We start from the raw sequence: 22,989 nt of genomic DNA, 5'->3' as shown, positions 1-22,989 counted from the left end.
AGAGGGGAACAAATTAAAAAATGTATTAAAATAAAATAGAGCATTAAAGCCATTTTGGTATCTGTGGAGTATAAGATATAGAGCTTATTGAGCTTGGTGATCTGGAGAAAACGTCCCTAAGTCTGGTCAGACTCATAAACGAAAGTGTAAGATATATCTAATTTAAGTGCATATATCTTTGAATTTGATAAAAAGTGCATCTTTAAATGAATTAGTTATCCCTTAATGGGAATAAGATATTTTTTGATGCAACAAGGGCATCTTAAAATCAATTAAATGTATCCCTAAAAGAATAAGCGGTATCTTTAAAGTTAAATGGCAATCTTCTATACAATTCGGATACTACCATATATCCGTGTTATCTATGAGATAACTCCTAAACTAATGGAGGAGTCTCTTTTGGGTATTTAATATCAATTTTACTTGCAATGGACATGTTACACTGTTACAGCGGTTCAGAAATACAGTGTATTTCTTTTAGCCTATCTTTCCCTATCCTACACCCCTGGGCATGAAAGAATCTTATAATATTTCATAAACAAGGTACCGAAATTTAATTAGTTATTAAACCAAGGATGCTTAGGAATTGCAGCTCATGGGAAGGTCCTGCCAATATTGGATATTGAAACATGCTGACACGTACCATAATCAAAAGACTAAAAAATCTAATTGATTCGTTTTCCTTCAGTATATATAACTATACCATTCTATCATAAATTACATTCTATATCTACGTATCATTTATCTGTAGGTGGTACAGAAACGGGAATAGCCTCAGTTTCAATTAAGAACTACGTAAATATTATTTCGAAGATTCCTCAAGACGATGAAGTGTGTTGAGCATGTCACGATAACAGTTGGTAAACTACTTTAAGATATTCAACCCAAAACTACCTCTCAAAATGTCCTTAAAAATTAACACATCATTTAATCCCACATAGCACACGTACACAAATATGTGTCAACATATCGGTAAGAAACACAAAGCGTAACCACAAATACCACAAATATAAAAATAAATACCTGTCCACATATCGGTTAGGAACCCAAACACACAATTGAAACACACATAAACAACCTACCTGTTCGCACATACATGTGTACTCATCAATGCGGAAATAACACGCACGATTGAATGTGTGACTTATCATGTAAGCTTGTGTACACGTCGGAAATCTGTATGTGTACAGGACAGAGTCAAACCTATTCAAAGCACACACACTCCATATCCGCACACACATATCAACCGCGTCTACCACCCCATACATGCCTCAATGCTTTTGGGAAATAGCCAGGTATCGATTCAATAACATGACAAAATAATTGAGTAATTACAAATTTTATTACAAAATAAAACTAACTTTTCTATAAATGTGTTTCTTTTAGTGACATTACACTATAACACTTGTGTCGCTCTTAACATTGTGTATGAGTTTGTTCCTAGTTTGTTATCGCATGTATTCATCAATACGCAAATCTGTTAGAATTCGATAATACGCTGAAATGAGTACTCATACCGTAAAAGAAATGCTGCAATGTAAACATGGAAGGAATGTTCGTGCATTTTCTAAAGTCTATTATGAAATACAACCTTAAACATGATGCGTCATAGTATACACATGATACTATACAACTATCCAGGGCGTGGTCGTACACGGAGTCCAATTAGTTCATTTGCACCCAAATACATTTGTGATATCCTGTCAGATCTCTGGAACAGGGAAGTGTCAATATTAAGAAAGCTACACGATATTATCAGCGGCTCATTTTAATTCCCCGCCATACGTACACATGAGTAAAAAAACACTGTTATAAGTAACGGAAGGAGATTATCATTTTTTCTCTTAAACCCATGAATTTGCATTCCTCCACAATAACTATAAATAGGGTCTAGTATAGGAGTGAGATGCATTAATTATTTCCAGTGATTTCTTTTCTATATAACGATGAACGTAAAACACTCACTTCTGGTAACGTGGTGATATTAGGGGTCAAAAAGGTGGAAATCCAAATGGCGCTATATTGGTCCAAACTAATATTGAAACAGTAGGGGGAGCTGTGTAAAACCATTTCATAATATACATTACAAAAATTGGAGGAGTACTGGTAAAATTTAAATTAATAATTGTGTGTATGTCATGTACCGTGCCACTACTCAAATTACCCATGTGGCTATCAAGGTTGCGGCAATTTTTCGGGACTAATTATACACCAGCAGTCTACATCATTGTATCTTGAAAGATGAACGTAACAATTGATAGTACCATTAATATCTGAATAAATAAATTAAAATTAAACTACACCAAACATTTACAATAATTATGAGACAAGAAGTTAAAATCGAATTAAAATATTAAAGTGGTCATATACCATTATTTCTTTACGCGTTACCCTGCCTTCACAACATAAATAAAGAATAGTATGATTGACGTTCGTTGTTGAAATTACTTCAACCTTATATATATATATATATTTAAACTGATATTCTTTATGACAGTGTATACTAACAATGCTGACATCACGGTTCTCCTCGATATAGAATACGACTAGATTAAATATAGACCCATAACACGAGCATACACCGAGGAATTTGGCACACATACTTAAACTAGTGCGACGGTTAAATACACAGCATTGTGATGAGTGTAGGTTTACACTACTATCCAATACAAAATACGCGTCCTGGCCCAGAGCGTACACTTACAGTAATAGTGGATGGATGGATGACGGGTTTCGCACCTACATGAATCCGCCCTTACGGGTTTCATCCCAGTTATAGTGATTGATTGATTGATTGATAGGTTTTACGTCCGCTTCACTACCGGATGTATCGGTTATCCAGCAGACGAAGAACAGAAAGGAAAAAGAGTAGAAGGGATAAAGTGTGGAGTAAAGAGTAGAAGAGGGGGATAGATTAGATAAAGAGCCGTCTATCCTATATATATTAACTGTCTAGTTTTTGTGAGACGACTCTTATGCCTAATAATGCCTTAACCTAACACTCATTGTGAAGCATCACCAATTCTGGACCGGAAGTGAGGTACTGTGCCGCCGTCAGCCCCATCAGCCCCGCCTAAGTTTAAGAATTTGGTTTATGTATAAAATTTGGAAGTCCTTCTAAATATCTTAATAAAGAGACCCTACCTTTAAAATTTGAATAAATTTTTCCTATCCTCTGAGTCGGCGTGTACGCGCCTGCTCTTTTTCGAAAAACCCAGAGGGATTTTTTCCGTGCGAAATTGGACAGTTCTCACACGGGCCACCATTTATAGTCCCATCCGACGGACTGGTTGTTAGTGATTAGTGTCATGCATGTGCTGAGTTGTTATTGTTTTTTTTGGTGTCCGTTCCTTGAATTCCTTTCTTCATCATTCTTCACTGATTATATACTTGACTGAACTTATACCAATGTCATCTTTCTTAGATACCTCGACTTGTCTTTCACTTAATTCTGCTCCTCGTTCCGACATTTCTAGTTTTTAGTGTATAGTGTGATTATTAGTATGGGAAAAGATGAAACACGTGGGGAGGGGAGGGGGGAGATTTAGTGCTAGGATTTGGATATAGAATGGATGGGAGTTGGGGGGGTGAGGGGGGTTGTAGGTTTGAAAGAGGTGCTGGGTGTTAGAAATGTGCTGATTGATGTATGGGTTTATTCAGATGTTAGTTGTATGGACCGGGTTAGTGTTGGGGACGATTTGTGGGAGGGGGATGGATAGGTAGTTGGAGGATACTTGGTTGTTGTTGTATTTACTTTTATGTGTATAAGATCATGTTGCCATATGTTTTATCTTATTATAGATTGTAATTGCTTGGATAGGGTGTTATATTACTCTTATTGGCTGTGTCAGATAAGCCGATATTGATTTTTAGTTCATTATTCGCTTATCCCGTTATTCCTACCTAACTAATAGGTCCATATAGCACTGTTGGCCTCCCTCCTTTACCCGCGCTAACCTTGTGGGGTTTTACGCCGAATGAGCGAGAGGACCTATTTTATGGGTCGTTTTATACAGTTTATAATGGTAATATATTTCTATCCTGTTTTATATCCACCGTTTAAGCTTTGTACAGTCTAGGAGCGGTAAACTGCTTCAGAATGTACATCGCTCCTCGGTGGTATATATATGTGTATTCATGTATATGTGTTCATGTATACATATATATATATTTGGTTATACTCGGTTAGCCATAGGATTGCTGTGGGGTGGCTGACTCGTCCCTTCTTTTACAAACAAACGGAACAACCCGCACGTGGCCAGAACACATACGTTGCAGCTTCCCAGTTATAGTCCCGCTCACCTGTATTTATACCCTCTGTAACCCACGTGATCGGATCCATCTGTATCTCCATCACGTTTTACGTGGATGTAATTGTAGCAAGACTCGTTCCGCCTGAATCTACTTTCGCTTTCCATTACACCAGTGCACTGCATATAACAAATGAAGAAGGGGAATCCCACCTGGATATTTAAATAGTGCAGTTGTCATTTCCGTTTGAGTATATTTATATAGCAACTACAGTCAACAGACTAGCGATTGTGTATGTACAGAAATAGGAAACGCTTATCGTCTGTGTTTGGGATGCAGGGACTGTACAACAGAAAATTCAAGTTGTCGTTCTGATACCGCTAACGGGACCAAACATGAACTGGTGTCTATACTACCGTGTGTGGAAAGTGAATTATTCAGCAGATAAATATTTACTCAGTATCGTGTTTATTTCTACACGTGTGAACAAAACAATGAAACGGCATCATCGTAGACGTTCTGAGGTGACTATAACACACTGCATACATATTGATAGACAAAACAATAACCCTGGAATAAACTTGTCTCAAACATCTCTTGATATTACCCATCACATCATGGACCGAACATAGTTGAGCAAATGCTGGTAAGTATTTAGATTCTTATATATATGTGATATATCTACATCAATAATATTGAAAGGAACCGAGGTTACCCTTGATTCCGAAACGGGTTATATCCGTATTCTGGTCGTAATTAAATATGTGTCATTATTTCTTGCTTTGAGAAGATATGAGCATACACATAACATAAATAAAGAAATGATGGCTTCTCAAAAATATGAAATCAATTATAATCAGATTGTTTCTCTTGTTATTTTACTTTTCAATTAAACTTTACAATTTCATAAATTGTGATTTTGACACAAAAATAGAAATCAAGGAAGGAATAGCAGGTTTCAATTAACCAATCCTTTGATGAAATAAATCGATCATCAGATTTTTTTCTAAGCGATTTTTTCGTAATCACTTTTTTTAAAATTTCGTCTGGTATATCTGTATCATTTTCGTCTAACTGACCTTTCACTAAATTCTGCTAAATTCATTTTGTTCATTTTATTTGTATTATAATTGATCCCGAGCCGGTTTCCATTGCACAATAAAAAGTCTCTTTCATCTACGAACTCTCCGTGTCAATCTAGGTCAAATATTTGTTCACAGTTGATATCAATTTCAACTAAACATTTTGGTCACCTACCCACCACCGACCACTTCACCCATAACTCAACAACCGTTCATAATACACCATTCATGCGTTATATCATTTGCAGAAATTTAGAAGACTAATCTTTTCTTATAACATGTTATTAGAAAAAAATGTCAAGTTAAAATCCTCCTTGTCGGGTCAAATGTCGGGGTTCGCCATCCAGATGCATGTTATGTCTTTAATTTTTTGGAACATTTACCGTTAACATCCTACGCCATTTTGATTTTTTTTAATCTTTTTCAATATGTCAGAAGCCTACTTTTTTCCAATGTCCTTGATGGTAATTTTATTTAAATACAGTGTTAAGGTGCTCCTAGATGTCCTTCCTAATTTGGTAACGTTTTTGACTTTAAAAAAACCCAACGTTTTTACCTTTACTACAATAACTCATTAAAGGCTAAAGCTTTTTCGTTCCTTTTAAAAACGTTTTGTAGACCAACTTTTTTTTTCTCATGTAACATCTATGTGTCAAAGGTCAACTTTCTGTTTTCGATAAAGATCAAAGTTCAAATACACTTTAATGGATTATGAATTTAAAACAAGTTCTTAAGTCCTACGAGGTCTAGAGTCTTGAAATTTGATATGTAAGATGCTGAGATATTTAGCTTTCATGTTTGAAGAAATGGTTGACCTTGATGTAATATCAAGTAGATGAGAGGCGTGCTCAATGATAGTTGAAGGTTGGTGAATAGGGCTATTTAGTTCTAATATATTAACTTTGCATAACGTATAAGTCATCAAAATCAAACGTTTCATCAAAAAGATTCGAGAAAATGATAAGACTGTATATGTTTATTGGAACAGAATAGGACTACATTTCACCTTGCATAACTCGGCCATCTTATGTTATATAATTATGTGCGTTTCAGATAGATTGGATTAAAGATTAGTTTTAAAGTTATAGCTTCTGTATTCCCGTTAGTTTCGGTATTTCGGTGAATGCTGATTTTGTTTTTCAAATTTGCTATAATTAGAATCATTTTTATATTTTTTCTCTGTGAATTATTAAATAATTTTCTCTATGAATGATTAAATATCAGTAAGTGATGAACTATATATATATATCGTACTATAAAAGAAACACTTTGCCATTGTATATTTACGGGATCTGTGATACAAAACTTAATCTGTTAAAATATAAGTTAAGAAGTGTTTGGAAAAATGAAAGCCCTCCTTCAGTGAGGACATTTTATTGTTCGGGTCTGAACCGAAGGACCCTTAGTCTCCAATTCTATTCTATGCTGAGGGAAAAACACAACTTTATATAATGGTGACCAAGAGATCATTAAATATCAGAGATTAGCGAAAGCTTCGCGCTTTTTAGGCTTTGCCTTTTCATAGATATAGCTTTGTGATGAACAAGTACTGCAAGTGAAACTACCATTCATCCACCCCGTGCTATTCAATCATTACTTGAAATAGGGATAAGGAAGTTGGAAATTCCACCCAACATGGATATTTAAAAAATTAGTTTTCATTTCCGTATGTACCGTATGAGTACATTTATAAAACAACTACTATCAAAAGAATAGCCATATGAGAGCACAAATGTAGCGACGTTTGGTACGTGAATCGCCTTTTTATATCATACAGCGCTAAAAAGTCAGAACAATTCAGGCTCTTATTCGGTACAGCCAGCGTGATCAAAAAGACATGAGTGACTAAATGAAGCATTTCGTGTGAGGAATGATAAATGATAAACATAACACAGAAAAATATTTATTCGATATATTCTAATAATTTGAAAAGATCAATAGTGAAGGTGAATTTTATTAACACATACATAATAAGTTCTGACAATATGTACAGCGATGGGAAGAACAGTAAACTGCTACACAACCTGGATTACACATCTGGTATTAAAAACTCTCTTTATATTCTCAATCAAATCATGGACTGATCCTTAGTTGAGTAAATTCTGGTAAGTGATTTTAAATTGATGTTGCTAAGTAAAATGTATTGCTGTATGTTTCAAAATAAAACGTAAAAAGAAGCTTTGGGGGTGTCTGCTGATTATGACGGGGATGAATAGTTTTAGGTTTATTCAGATAAAAATAAATATTCTCAATCTAAACTGTTTCATTATTTGATGTCCTATTTGCAATGTCCTATTTGCAATATGAGGTTAAGATATCTTAAATCATACTTAAACAGACGATTGTACTTACAGTTGATTCTTTGATATCACCCAAACTTTCCTTTTTTCAGCCCGGATTTTCTTCTCGTGCATGTAGAGCAAAATATGATTGACTTGTAAAGCATTACGTTCCAGTATATGCCTACACTTCAAATACTGATGTATAACAACCCTATGTATTGTACTATAAATAAAAAGTAATAAAAGTGCGGCAAGATACATAAACAATGTAGTTGTCATTTCTTTTTGGGTTGAAGTATAAAGAATCACCCGTCTCTGGTATAATCACTGAAGACCCGGTGTTTAACAGGGATAGGTACATTTAACTTTTGTTCATGTTATACAGGTGCTTACAGTTTATTTAAGCTATTTTGATCAAATCAACTTGTATGAGAAAAATGATCCATGTGATAGGTCCTTATCTAGAAATCTGCTACAGGGTTAAACATGGTGTTCTGCAAGATCACATATTCCTCATCAAATCATGGACTAATTCCAAGTTGAGCAATATGTTAGTTGTAAATACTTGTAAAACGGGGGGTAAGGGGTATACCCAATATTTAAAATAACAAACTGACTCAGGTGACATTATAACGTCGTGTAGTTGAAATTGATTTAGTAAATAATGTTTAATAAGAGGCCCAATGGGCCTGAATCATATGACACCCGTGACCTTGAATGTCGAACAAGAATATTAGGTTGAACAGAATTTATAGTCTTCCAACCCAGCATGCTTCTAGCAAAATATTATTACCCTGGACTTTTTGGTTATACAGAACAAATCATTTAAAGATTTAAACATATATTGACCAAAGTGACCGTGAATATGGGCGAAGATTATTCATTTGAACAAACTTGGTAACCCTTCATCCCAGCATGTTTATGGCCAAATGTCATCACCCTAGGCCTCTTGGTTATTCAGAAGAAGTTGTTTAAATGTTTTCAACATATTTGACCCCAGTTACCTTGAATATGATTCAATATCATTCATTTGAACAAACTTGGTAGCCCTTCATTCCAGCATGTTACTGGCCAAATATCATTATCCTAGGCCTCATGGTTATTCAGAAGAAGTTGTTTAAAGGTTTTATACATATTTGACCCCAGTGACCTTGAAAATAAGTCAAGGTAATTCATTTGAACAAACTTGGTAACCCTTCATCCAAGCATGTTAATGGCCAAATGTCATCACCCTAGGCCTTTTGGTTAATCAGAAGGAGTTGTTTAAATGATTACAACATATCTGACCCCAGTGACCTTGATCATATTTACTACTTAGCAGACTTAACAGGACATTCCAAGCGAGATGTATCTGGAAGTAAAGGATATTGTTGCTGGATACCCCTGACAATCTCAGTATTATTATGTATTTTCTTCTTCTCCTTTTATTACTCTATTCAAAAGTAAGTGAGTAAGAGTGTGGAAGCATGAACACAGGACCACTTCGTCTCAAATTATATTTTATGTTGAGAAAAAAATACAACTTAGCAATTCGATGACCAAGAGATGCATTCCATGTGCCATATTTTGTCGAAATACCCCCAATCATGCTAAAAGAGATCCCAATTGTTTTCTTTTGTGCTAGGCCCTATGTCACATGTCACAACGGCTAACCAAAATCCTTCATTTATTCAGATAAAAATATATTTACCGTGGGTCTAATCAGGTAAAAACAGTACTATTTCTGTTTTCTGTCCTCGCCCATCTACCACGGAATGATGGGGTTTTTTTTGGTTTTTTTAAACGCCATATTTATCTATTTCATTATTTAGAACTTGTTTTCATGATTTCCGCTACACGTTTTGATTTTTGTAGCAGGGTCGTATTGGCTATTAGATTCAGTACTTAAGCAATTGTGAGTCACGTGACCGTAACGAGTGACTTTATTAACGCCACCAATGTCAATCACGTCCTATTATTTAATTTTAAGATAAAAGTTGCTTGATTTTGATGGACACATTGGGTACCTTTTGAAATTGACAAAAATGCCGTATATTCTTCTGATAGGGTGTAATTGTGCATACGTGAACAATGAACATAAAGTAACCTAATTGATCATAATAATTTCGAGTGATGTTCTTTAACAATTTCCGTGCACTGTAATAATTTTTTATTTGCATTATTTCATCAAGATAAACATTATGAAACAAACACTAGCCATAATATACCAGTACAGGCAACCCTTGTGCTTTGTAACATCGAGATATTACTAGAATATAACATTTGCAATTTATTTTGTATGAATACGAAGAAATGGGGTTGGGGGAACAACTACATTACTACATCAACTTAAACTAATGAAACACACTCAAACCTTGAAAACACAAAACGCTTTCTAATATCATTGCAGATAATCTTCGTACTCTGTAAACAATGGAACAATGGAATGTATTAAATTTAATTACATAAAGTTTCTTTTGTATAAAAACACTAATGCTATAATCTGTGGGGCTCAACAATAAACAGCATGCATGGTAAGCTTGCTAAGCAAAAGTAATTTTTATAAAGTTCTTTAACTAAGATATGAACAATATAGATCACATAAAAGAACAAATCCCCCAATATATATTTACAGGATTTGTGACTTTTCACCGAGATGGCCGATCAGGCTGAGCAGGACGAGAAGTCTTGGATTCTACATCACATCATGAACAGTCTGATAGGGAGCCCGGAGATGGTTTCCGTCAGGAGGAAGCTGAGACTTCTGACTGAGCGAATAGACAATGGCAAGCCAGCTGGAACTAAACGGTTTTACACGGGAAGTGTGGCCGAAGGAATGAAGATGTCAGAGTCGGACTTCGATCTGATGTTTATTGACGATAATGTGATGGTTACGTGTCCTATTCAGGACCCTAGTATTCCACCAGACAGCACAGATAAAACCGTTTGTAAGATGATAAATGCTCACCGCCGACCTGGCTATGTGACCCTGCAAATAGTTAAACTTGATCGGAGATGCAATACACTAATCATAGACGCCATTGTTCCAGTTGGGAATAAACTTTTTATTTCAAGTGAAATGTGCAGGAAGAATATTGCTGATGCAGTTGGTTCCTCGACACACATGATGATGGAAACACATGGCCCCGCCGTTAATCTGAAGAATGCACAAAGCAAGTTTAGAGTTGATGTTGATTATGTGCTTTCCTTTCCGTGTACTAGATGGCCAAAAGAGGCCAATGAGTGGGTGAAACGGCCTCGCCTGCATGGATGGCCAGATAAAGTTTTGATAGATCAGATAGTACAAGACGGTTGTCATCTTGTCCCTGTAGGAGACAAGACGTCTGATGACACATTCCTACCGTGGCGCATTTCATTTGCAACTGCAGAACGGAAACTAATCCATTCCCTCACTCATACACAATTTCTAATATATGGACTTCTCAAGTATTTCCTCAAACATACACTATCAGACAGTTTAAAACAGATAATGGGGGATGAAGAAATCATATCATCGTATATCATTAAAACAGTTGTATTCCATGCAGTGGAAAACACACCATGTTCAGTATGGCAAGAGAAAAATACATTGTTCTGTTTCGCGTTTTGCTTAAAGATTCTGATCGCCTGGGTGAATGCAGGACATTGTCCAAATTACATTATAAATAGCAACAATATGTTCCATGGCAAAGTTCATGGTGAAAATCAGCAAAAACTTCTTTGTGTCCTCGTTGAGCTTCATAATATGAAATTAGAATGCCTATCCCAAGCAAAATATATAGAGCCGTCTATAGGAAAAATGATCGAGAATGAGAGAAATGGGGCACAGGAATATGTTCGATATACACCGACAAAGACGGAAATGGATTGTGACATGCAGATATTCGCTGCTACATTTGGAATAATCGCGGGATCCGATTCACTTCCTGTGTCACTGACACTCCTGTTTAAATCAAACCTAGACATTGATGTCATCATAGCTTACATCGCTACAGCACGTGGACTGACTTCCACGGGGATCGAAACTTTCAATAAACCCATACCTGCTAAAGGAAATAAAGAGAAGTACAAAAATCTTAGAAAATCCAAAATCCTTATGACACCACTTTCCTCGGTGTGTACAAGTCCAGGGCAACTGACGCTGGCAACATATCACTACCAGACTGGAAACTACACGAAAACGCTTGAGTTGTGTGGACAAATGATGTCTCCATTAAAAATATATTTTGGTGAATACTCAGGTTCGAAAAAGTACATGTGGTATGAGCATCGCTACTGTGGTCGTGGATACACCCTACTACACAAATGTCAGGAGGTGTGTGCATCCTCTATCAGGTTTTCACAAAAGACTATACAATTTTGGCCATCCCAGTTGCACCCAGAGTTGGCCAAAATAAATCCAAGGTGCGTATTTTCGATTCCTCCTCTTCCTTATGCTGTGTTCCTGACATTTCTGTGTTATCATGAGCTTGGCGACATCAGAAGACGTGACGCAGCATTGTGTCACCTTAGAGCCGTGAAGTATGACGAAGAACAGGGAGGTAGTCAGCACTGGATAGTACACAATCTCGTGGGGATATGTTATGAAATGGTTGGGGACACACGTAGGGCTATCAGAGAATACAGGGACTCTCTTGGTGGTCAGCAACCTTATCAATATCGTAACCCTGCAATGGAGAGGATAGAAAGGCTGGAACATTTAGAAGAAAGACAAACATAGGTGTTCATGAGAGCCTCTACCAGAACAACCTTAATAATAATATACAACATGTATATAGCGCCCTATATAATTTGTAAAATTACTCTAAAGCGCTTTACAGCATATGGATAATAGTAATGGTTATAATAATGGTTATAATTATGAAAACAAAAAACAAAGGCTTACAATCAGTTTTATACATTTAAACATTTATACATGTGCACATAATTGAACAAATAAAAGGGTGGTATTTACATGACGCCTTTGCAAAGATTCTAAAATGCAGACGTGAAGAGGCGAGTTTTTATGTCCCTCTTGAACTTTGCCAGGATATTTGACTTTCTAATAGCAGATGGTAAGCTATTCCACAAAGTAGCCGAAACCCTCCCAAAGCATCTGTTTCCGTAGGTCACAGTACGGGACACACAACAAAGATTCTGACACCGACCGGATTGATCGTGACGGCTGATAAAGGGTAACACGCTCCTGTAGGTACTGAGGAGCTGTTCCATTCAGTGCCTTGTATGTGTACACCAGAAGTTTGTACTGCGACCTGTATCGTACAGGTAACCAGTGCAACGAATAAAGCACAGGTGTGATGTGCTCTCTCTTTCGAGTACGAGTAACTAGCCGTGCTGCAGTGTTCTGGACCTTCATGCAAAGATCAATGGTAAATACTGTATAGCGCTTTAAATTCGCGGGGTCAATATTTCGCGGTTTCGTATTCAGTACATATTCGCCGGGGTTAAATTTCGCCGTGCATCCGAATCCCATGTGTCGTGCAAAGTATGTTGAGCGTCATTTAAGGGTTAAACCTCTAAAGCATTTTCAACATGTTGCGATAAGGTCCGTAAAAGTGGTTAACATTTTCGATAATTTCGCTGGTATTTAGGATTCGCGTATATTAGTCAAAGCGCGAACATAGCAAAATTAAAACTCCACGAAATATAACCGCTATACAGTATGTCACATTCCATCAGACTTAACAATGACAATACCGACAAAGCTAGGAGCATTGCTATAAATCGGTAGCCGTACTGGAACAACCCCGTGTAGATATACCAGGTTTAATGGTAATCAAGTCACATGACGTCAGACACTAAAAGATACTTGTTGATGTTCAATTAGCTGTATCTACGATAGATAGAACTGTTAATGATTCCATATACTTACTTTGACTGTAGTTATTATGTTTTGTTTACCTTCAAGTGTATTGGTGTGATGTTTTGTTGTGTATTGTGGTTTAGATGGCATGAACAGATTAAGCGAACACATGTATGTCAGCCATGACACTACACTGTATTTATTCTCACTTCCGGTTACATACATATTACGGATTGACAGTAACGGAACGATACTACAATTTGCGTCACTATTTTTCATACAACTTTTGATTGAATATAGAAATTGAAAAATACGTATTCTCCATGCAATAGTAACTCGGAACAGCAATTACCCACAATCCATTTGACAAACAGAGGAATTAGAAAAACATCATAAAATATTTTGAGCAACGTAATGTTATGTGTGCAGTTGATGACCTTTTAAGTCGTATTCAATTAAGAATATCGAATGAGGTAAATGTATGTATTATAAATACACCATATTATGCATCCATTACTCGTTATACTACTTTTATGTTTTTTGTCACTAAGTTTAATCATCAGAACCATTTATTATGTTGCTACGACGTTATACACTTTCAGTAATCAAGCATGTATCAATTACTCTTGATGAAAGACGAGTTAAATATCTAGCAAAACACAATGTCGATGATGCATGCCTGTTACGTTCATCTTAAGGCAATTTTAAGTAAATTAGCAAGGTAGGTCAAGTTTATGACATGCCTTGCTTAATTATTAACTATGATTTTTTTGTATGATTCATCTACAATAAAATCTAAGTTGAACAGTATTTTGTTCGGTCATGTTAACCTTTCAGGGGACCATTTACATTTGTCATAGTGACAATTTTAACACACTCATCGACTGCGCTTTTAAGGTCGCAACGAGAAAATAGTTTTGATTGAATGAATGGTTGAGAAGGAAGGTCTCTGTGAAGGACTGAATTGTGTATCCAGAAAAAAATTGCATAGCAATTTTCATATTCGTACACTGTACTGAATAGGAAATTTGACGCTTGCAACCATATGTTCATATTTTGTTTGTAAATATAATATTCTATTCATTTAAAGGAAAATATTTATGAGCGTGTGCAGAGTTGGTCATTCTAACACCAACAATGGAGCCAAATAAAGGATATTTATAGACAGACTTTACATGATAACATGTTCTTCTGGTTATATACTAGTAGTCGTATTCTTAACCTTCCTTTTCCTTCTCCTCTTCTGGGTCTTTAGTCCGTATCCTTAACCTTCCTTTTCCCTCCTTTTTTTCTAGTTCTATAGTCCGTATTCTTAATCCTCCTTTTCCCTCTTCTTTTCTGGGTCTTTAGTCCGTATTCTTAACCTTCCCTTTCCCTCCGCTTTTCTAGTTCTATAGTCCGTATTCTTAATCCTACTTTTCCCTCTTCTTTTCTGGGTCTTTAGTCCGTATTCTTAACCTTCCCTTTCCCTCCGCTTTTCTAGTTCTATAGTCCGTATTCTTAATCCTCCTTTTCCCTCTTCTTTTCTGGGTCTTTAGTCCGTATTCTTAACCTTCCCTTTCCCTCCGCTTTTCTAGTTCTATAGTCCGTATTCTTAATCCTCCTTTTCCCTCTTCTTTTCTGGTTCTTTAGTCCGTATTCTTAACCTTCCTCTTCCTTCTCGTCTTCAGGTTATATAGTCCATATAATCGACATCTATCAATGTAACTATTTCAGATTATTGGCTTATTGCCATGTTGAAGGTATATGAATTGGCTAATTCTGTTAAATTGTTTTATGTTTCATGTATTATGTTTACAGGAAGAGTATACACCTTTTCATTTTTTAAGTTGTTCTTTAATTTTTTAAAGCTCTCCTTCATACTGTTCGTCTATAAGTATCTTTGATATCAAATACAGTATATTTTCTACCTTTTGCTCATGCCGTTGTTTTTAAACGAAAAACGTTAATATTAAGTAAAATGTCGCTGCATTATATCGTTCGCCTTTATCGACAATCCTTTTATCACAATGGCATGACTTCCCATATGTTAACTAATTTAAACACTCCTGTCCATATAACAATTTCACTGGACTTAATTAGTCTACCTGATACTCCGACAGTAATCAAAATACAAAAATATGATAAACTTTATCTTACTGTATATTACATAATTTCCATTTCCATCAATTACTGCATATTATTTGAATATAATGTATTGTAGTATGGAGAAAGATTTTATCAATAAAAAAATTGATATGTACATCATTCTTACTCGTACAGTTTTTTTTTGTTTTTTATTACAATTTATATTTAAATACGGAACATTGAATAATATGCATTATCCATAGTCCAGGGAAACATGGCCTGTAATGGAAGTTGCTCAAATCTAGCATGAAATACAAAAGAAACAGGTAACATCAGACAATAGTTTTAATACGTTTTATGTTTTTGTGTGTAGTTTATGACCTTTTGTGTCAAATGCTAGCAAGACCTTGTCCCTAGGGTTGTGGCCAGACCCCTGGATCAATTATAATATCGTGACTGCATCCATCTTTTTATACCAAGCAATTGTATATCTAGTTTTGGGGTGGATATCTTAACTGTTTCGAATGTATGACCAAGGGGTTAAGTCTCCAAGGGTGGGGCAGACGTCTCCAAAGGTGGGGCAGACCCCAGGGCCATCCTGGAAGCATATGTGCATTCGTCTCTTTATACTCAGCAATTTTATATATGTTAATAGGAAAGGGGAGCTCAACTGTTTCCAAGCTGAAACTCAGAAACTAGGTCCCTAGGGGTTTGGCCAGACCCCAGGGTCATCTCTAATATCATGACTACATTCGTTTCTTAATGCCCAGCATTTGTACATATAGCGTTGGGGTGGGGATCTCAGCCGTTTCAAAGTTATGACACAGGGACAATGTCTCCAAGAGTGGGGATAGACCCCAGGGCCATCCTGAAAGTATATGTGTATTCATCTCTTTATACTCAGCAATTGTATATATGGTTATAGGGTGGGGATCTCAACCATTTCCAAGTAATAAACTATGTTTGGCCCCTCCCCTAATCCCGGTGGATGTGACATTATCTGTTTGTATTTGACTTTGATTTACAAATGCCGCCGATATAGCGGAAGACGTTTACCCTCTTGCAACATTTGCTCTTATTCTCATCATGTTTTTTTAAAGGTCGCCCTGGAACATTTTCCTTTCATATCTTGCCCTAGTTTTATTAACTTTGAAATGGTATTACGGTTTTGTTAAGCATCGATCTTCATATCACTCAAAGAAATATTTCCAAATGAGATCATGATTATGACCAAAAAATATGTAGAGTCTTCTGTAAATTGCATTTCTGTAAAACCTTGTGGAGCAAGTTTGTCCATCAACAGTCGACATCTATCACGGAAATCATGATATTCGGAGCCGTACTCAATAACGCGTTAACTGCGCCATATAAGAACCGTAGTAGGAGGAAGCAGAGATGTTACTATCAAGAAAGAGCAAGCTCACGGTCGATGTCGATCGTCAAGCTTATCGTACCAGTTGTTACTTTGTCGTCTATATTGGTCATGATGCACGTAAAACTAATGATGATAGAATGTTCGTAATTGCTTCTGATTAATTACAACTCCTAGGTCAGGGTCGCTGCTTTATTTATACCATGTTGTAGTCTGTTTTTCTCTCTTTGACATACATTCTAAATTATTTTTATTGGACTCGGCATCAAAAACTTATTAGAATTGAAGTTTATTTTTCACTAGAAACAGAAAAGATATTCCCTTTTGATTTTTTTTTATGTCAATTGGAAATTCAAAGCAAATTTTGAAACATCATCAATATTTAGTGCAATAAAATTGTGTTATATAATAGTCCCTATCCTGCTTGAATGATATTTTTCTAAAAATGTTATTAACAGAAATGTCATTAAAACTGTGGATTCAGCCAATTCCCTGAAACGCTTACGTGTTAGAAACATATCACACTAATTCAAATAACAAAATCCCTTATTAGGACTTTAAGACATGTACGACAAACAATACTGAAATAATCATGAACTAATTAATTCTTGAAAGAGTTTTATTTGAATGATTTACATACATGTATCACAATATAGAACAATGATGAAAGACAAGTTTATGATTTATATATCTCTGAAAGACGAAACGATAACTCTCCAACATGTATCTTGAAGAGTATTAGCCACTGTTAACTCATGACAACGCTAGCTAGGACAATTAGTGCGATAAAAAATCTGATCATCTCAAATCATTAGGCAAACCTTATTCTGTTGTGCCGGTCAGTTGCCGGTTCCTTGTAGTAGGCGATATAAAAACTAAATTGTAAATGTGCGCACAAAAACGACGATTTTGGCGAGATAGGCAAATCGGCACACAAGATGACTACCCATGAAGTGCCTGCAGAGAGGTCCATGATTATTGCCTACATCAAAACCAGGGTCGATACAAATATTGCTTAAAAAAACGTAACGCACTATAAAATAGCTCCTTCAACACTTTCTCGTTGAATTTTTTATCTCCCTTAATCTTCCTTAACTAAACTCACGTTTGGTTACTCGCCAATCGTACTTTGATGACACTTTTCTCTTTAATTTTTGCACTGCTTCTGCATAGCTTCATTGTAACGAGCTTAGGGCAAGCACAAACCCGGTAAATGGTGCCAAATGCACTCCAGAACCGAGGCCGCCTTTTGGTTTCTGTTTTGTAATGGGGGTATCAGAGTCATTTCCCTAGTATCTCTCTCTGTAACCAGTTACTACTACTAAAGTACCAGTACCCCTATAACCTGCTGAGAGGTCCATAATATATTTTTTATTGATATTTTCAAAATGGTAGCCATTCCAAACGCATTTTAATGGTTTCTGAGCTTATTCTGGTGATTGGAATGAGAGAAAAATATTCTTTCATGCCCAAGGGTGTAGGATAGGGAAATTACATCCTCAGGATTTTCAAATTTGGCAAAACCCGAGGCTTTAAATTTGAAAATCCCTCGGGTGGAATTTCCCTATCCTACATCCCTGGGCATGAAAGAGTCTTAAATTAACGCACTAGTTGCACATTTGGAACAGTATGATTGGTTGAGAAATCCTTCATAGACGCACATTTCGACATTAATTACATTACAAAGTAAGTAATATTAAATACATTTTAGCGTCTGTGACATTGGTTTGCATATAAGGGATATTGCCAAGCAGTGTAGCTTACGGGAAAGACTTTATTTCTGTCTAATCAGAAATTAAATTAAAATAATGGAATTTAAATCTCTTTGTTGAAGATTTTTTTTTTTTGAGTTTTTGAAAAACCACAGTATGCCACACCTAGTAAAAAAATCATCAAAAATTCTCTATAAATGATCAGACTGTCGGTATTACCGTTCATTGCAATTGTTGAACACACTTATTCTTGCGGGTAAAATTTTACATTTTTTTATCATATCACATGTCCAAAGATTCTTGTGTTACTTGTTAAACACAAATAAACAAAATTAGCCACAAACGAGAGAAATATGTGACATATCATCACGAATAACGTAAAACTAAGTTATCATACAGTGTGTCGGTGGGATAAAAGCAAAAAGTTATCAACCTATATACAGACTCAAACAAACATTGATATTATAAAATGGCAAGCTTGCATGTCAACTGATAACAATAATGCTATAAATATCACATAAAACAATTGAACAGACAGCTTTATAATATCATAAAAATCTTAAAAATTATGGTCAATAATTATAATAAAATAATTTATCCTCTTGTACTAACTATTTTTTTCAAATTATATATGCTGAAGTCAAATATCTATACATTAACCAGAGTAGCACAAGTTCAAAATCTGAATTTATTCTATAAACACAATTTCTTTACACTTATATAAATAAACAAGCAAATGTTAATTTTAATTTGAGTATTTTTGTTATTAAATTTTTGTTGAGGATTAAAGAGTAGATTTTGAGAGATTTTTTGCAATACATTCTGGTATTCAGAGAACACCACAAACCATTTCCTTAGTGTACTGAGCAGCGTTATTTGAATAACAAGAGGCATGGTAGTCTAGTGGTAGGATGACAGGCTCGTGACCGAAGGGTTACGGGTTCGAGTCATGGAACAGCACCGTGTTGTAGCTTTAAACAAGATACTTTACTCTGCTTGTTCCAGTCTACTCAGCTGTAAATAAGTATGTGGTTGGGCAGTGCTAGAATTGTAGAATATGCTAGCTGTGAGCGCTGAAATGGCAGCAACGGCTGTATGCTCCCCAGGGAGTTGTGAAAGATGTTGGCTGGTTGCAAAGGCCAAATATCCGCGGATAATAATTTGTTAACCGCTTAGAGATGAACTACGAACTAGGTTGTGATAACGCGGTATATAAGAACCTCCAATTATTATTATTATTATCAAATAACCTTTAACTCATAGCAAGAGAATTAACCTCAGGTCATCTTCAAACCCTGGTCTCAGTCTATTTGAGACAGTCACATGCATATTTACTAAAACATACTTCTTCCTTGACTGCACGTGTGCACTAATATTTGGCTGCACAAATACACTGCATGATTGTGCAATTCTGATTGTGCTGTTATCACAGTAAATTTGTAGAATCCTTAAAACCAAATAATATAATATCAGTGATTCCACTTTTGTTCTCCAAAAACTTAATACAATATTAAAAAAGGTTAAAAATATTCCATAATATTTTTACAAATTAATGCTTTATAGAGATGGTGTTTTTAGACTTAAACATTGATCGACTGTTTAAAATAGTAAAAAATACATACACACATATATAGTATACAGATTAACAATCTAAACCTGGGGAAGGTAAAAGAGGCATTATTCATATCGTTTTTTGTTTGTTTTTGTTTGGCCTCAAGACAAAATGTCGTTTTTGCAGAAATCCTATTTAGCGGAAATATTGTTATTGCAGAAATCTTATTTTATTGCGTTTTTGCACTTTTAATCATGTGCTAAATTATGAATTTACAAACTGAACTTTCTGTATTTTGTCTATTACAAAGTTTGTATAAGTTTGAAATAAAATCAATATCAACAGTCACACTTGATATAAGTCTTCAGGTTCAGCCTTTCATCAGGGATTGACTTGTCACATCGATATTTGCTTCCTGTTTTCAAATATGGATATGACATAAAGTTGTCGACCATTCAATATCCCTGATGATTTGGGTATTGGTCTGGTGGCGCAGTGGATGACGCAGTAACCTTTCACCAAGGCAGCCAGGCTTTAATTACTTGATCGGACACGACAAAGTATGGGTCACATGCCCGACCACATGGGTTTTCTCTGGGTACCACATGCCCGACCACATGGGTTTTCTCAGGGTACCACATGCCCGACCACATGGGTTTTCTCTGGGTACCACATGCCCAACCACATGGGTTTTCTCAGGGTACCACATGCCCGACCACATGGGTTTTCTCTGGGTACTACGCTTTCCTCCCGATATAAGAATCTTTGGTGCTAATTTCTTGACCAACAAGAGTGACTAATGTAAGTTTTTATAACATATATAAGTTATAATAACTTCTTTCATACTTTTGTAAAATAAATAAAGTTTATATTTATATTTGATGATTTTGTTTATTTGTGTTGTACATCCTATTAACAGCTATGGTCATTTAAGGATGTGGCAGATTTAGGTGAGGAGGAAAACTGGAGTTCCCGGAAAAAAACCACCATGCATCCTGCAGCCAGTACCCTGGCAACTGCCTCACATATGCCTCAAACTTGCAACCCAGTTGTGGAAAGTTAGCGACCGCAGACGTCCACTTGGCCACTGCGACTCCCTCAATCCCTGATGAAGGGCTAGCCCTAAAGCTTGGATCAAGTCGGTGACAGTTGATAATTATTTCTTTACATATATTGTAAGTGTTCCAATTCAGTTCCGTGCACTTAACTCTTTTGATAATGCACTATTACATGTGTGCTCTAAAATGAGTATATTTACAGTAATTTGTTCAAATCAAATCAAAATCAAATCAAAAATACACTTACACAAAACTTGGCTTGGATATATATCAAATGGTTACTTGTATGAAAAATAGTATATTCAGAAAGATTTTAAAACAAAAGTATTTAGATAAAATTGATATAAATATTAATATCATAACAACAGCTTTTTAATCCATGACTATTTTATATTTATTATCAAAAGTTCTTTGAGGGGGTCACCATAAACATACAAAATATTTCTGTAAAACTACACCAATATTAATAACATATACTTTGTAAATGATTAAATAAATAAGTAATTAACTATATGTAACGGTATTTATTAAAAAAACTATAGATTAAAAGTCGTCAGCATACAATTCAGTAATAAATAATGGGGTATTATGGGTGAAAAAAACCGTAGCAAAACTACACACATCAAAGAGAATGAAAAAAAAAATACCCTTCATAATTGTGTATCCACTACACTGTGAACAGATTCATTAGGTAACACTTACTGTACCCGTTTCAAAATAAAGGGAGCGTAAATTTCAAGGCATTTGATATAAATCAGATGAAAATATGTCGTCTCTATACACACATGTAATTTAAAAAAAAAAAAAAAGGTGCAGTTATTTTTCAAAGTCACAGATTTTTTTTCGTAAACTAACATCAACAATATACGTAACATGAGTAATAAGCATGATGACAAACAATAAATACTTTGAAACACGTAGGCGATGGGTTTTTGTCCAGTTGCACAAGGTAGGGGAATATTGAATACCAGGAAACTTTCACCATTTTTCCCACTCCGTATTGAGGACAAATTTATCATTACAGCAAATCTAAGTAGACAGCATCATATATATATATAGGTATAAATTTAATGAGGGGTGAAATTAGCACAGGGCAAAAGTTGACTTTACGGGTGAAGGGCGAAAATTTGACTTGAAGGGTGAAGGGCGAAAAGTTGACTTTGTGGGTGAAGGGCGAAAAGTTGACACTATGTGACAGTGTCCTGGTAGACATCAATTTCACGCAGAAGAGCAGTATGGAATACCATTCAAGCAAACGGAGGAAGTAGTATGTCATCTGGCAACCTGAATCTAGAACTTGTTTCAATTAGGCCTGACTTATATATGAAGATTGACCAGAATCCATACAGAAGGAAAGTTTTAACTTTTCTAGACAAAGACAACAGTGTTGACTAACTATCTACTGAAAACGATGATGTCTACAGAGGTAATCTCTTCTGGGAACAAAAGTTAGTGGATTACTGCGGCTTACCATTGACATTTGATATCAAACATTTACCTTTTTTACACAAACAATGTACGTTCTAAATGTGTCGCAACGTATCAAGACCGACTGGTCCCTTTGTCAAGCTATGACTGGTCAGTTCCTTGGTCAAGCTCTGACTGAGTCCGTCATAGCTTGACAAAGGGACCAGTAGGTCTTGATACCTTGCGACACGTTTAGAACGTACATTGTTTGCGTAAAAAGTAAAACTTTGATATCACATATTTCCAAATTGATGAATCTTAATGACGATATTACCATTGACATTACTTATATTTTGCCTGGGGGTAATAACCTGGATACCTTAATGCACAGGTGCTTGACACACTAATACGCTGTGTATATACC

At 35.7% G+C, this 22,989-nt stretch overlaps 1 protein-coding gene across 1 annotated transcript; it reads left to right on the top strand.

The window, feature by feature from the left end:
- The first annotated feature begins 2,811 nt into the window (after window positions 1-2,811).
- LOC110445916 lies at window positions 2,812-12,415 on the top strand. Its single transcript, XM_021490782.1, has 2 exons — window positions 2,812-4,897; window positions 10,230-12,415. The coding sequence occupies exon 2, from the start codon at window positions 10,251-10,253 to the stop codon at window positions 12,312-12,314; it is 2,064 nt and encodes a 687-aa protein (XP_021346457.1). The 5' UTR covers window positions 2,812-4,897; window positions 10,230-10,250; the 3' UTR covers window positions 12,315-12,415.
- Window positions 12,416-22,989: the final 10,574 nt, after the last annotated feature.

The sequence above is a fragment of the Mizuhopecten yessoensis genome, unplaced genomic scaffold (genome assembly GCF_002113885.1).
Source record: "Mizuhopecten yessoensis strain PY_sf001 unplaced genomic scaffold, ASM211388v2 scaffold2411, whole genome shotgun sequence".
NCBI classification, from domain to species: domain Eukaryota; kingdom Metazoa; phylum Mollusca; class Bivalvia; order Pectinida; family Pectinidae; genus Mizuhopecten; species Mizuhopecten yessoensis.
The sequence above is the reverse complement of the archived record's forward strand: the minus strand, read 5'-3'. Positions and strand labels throughout refer to the sequence as shown.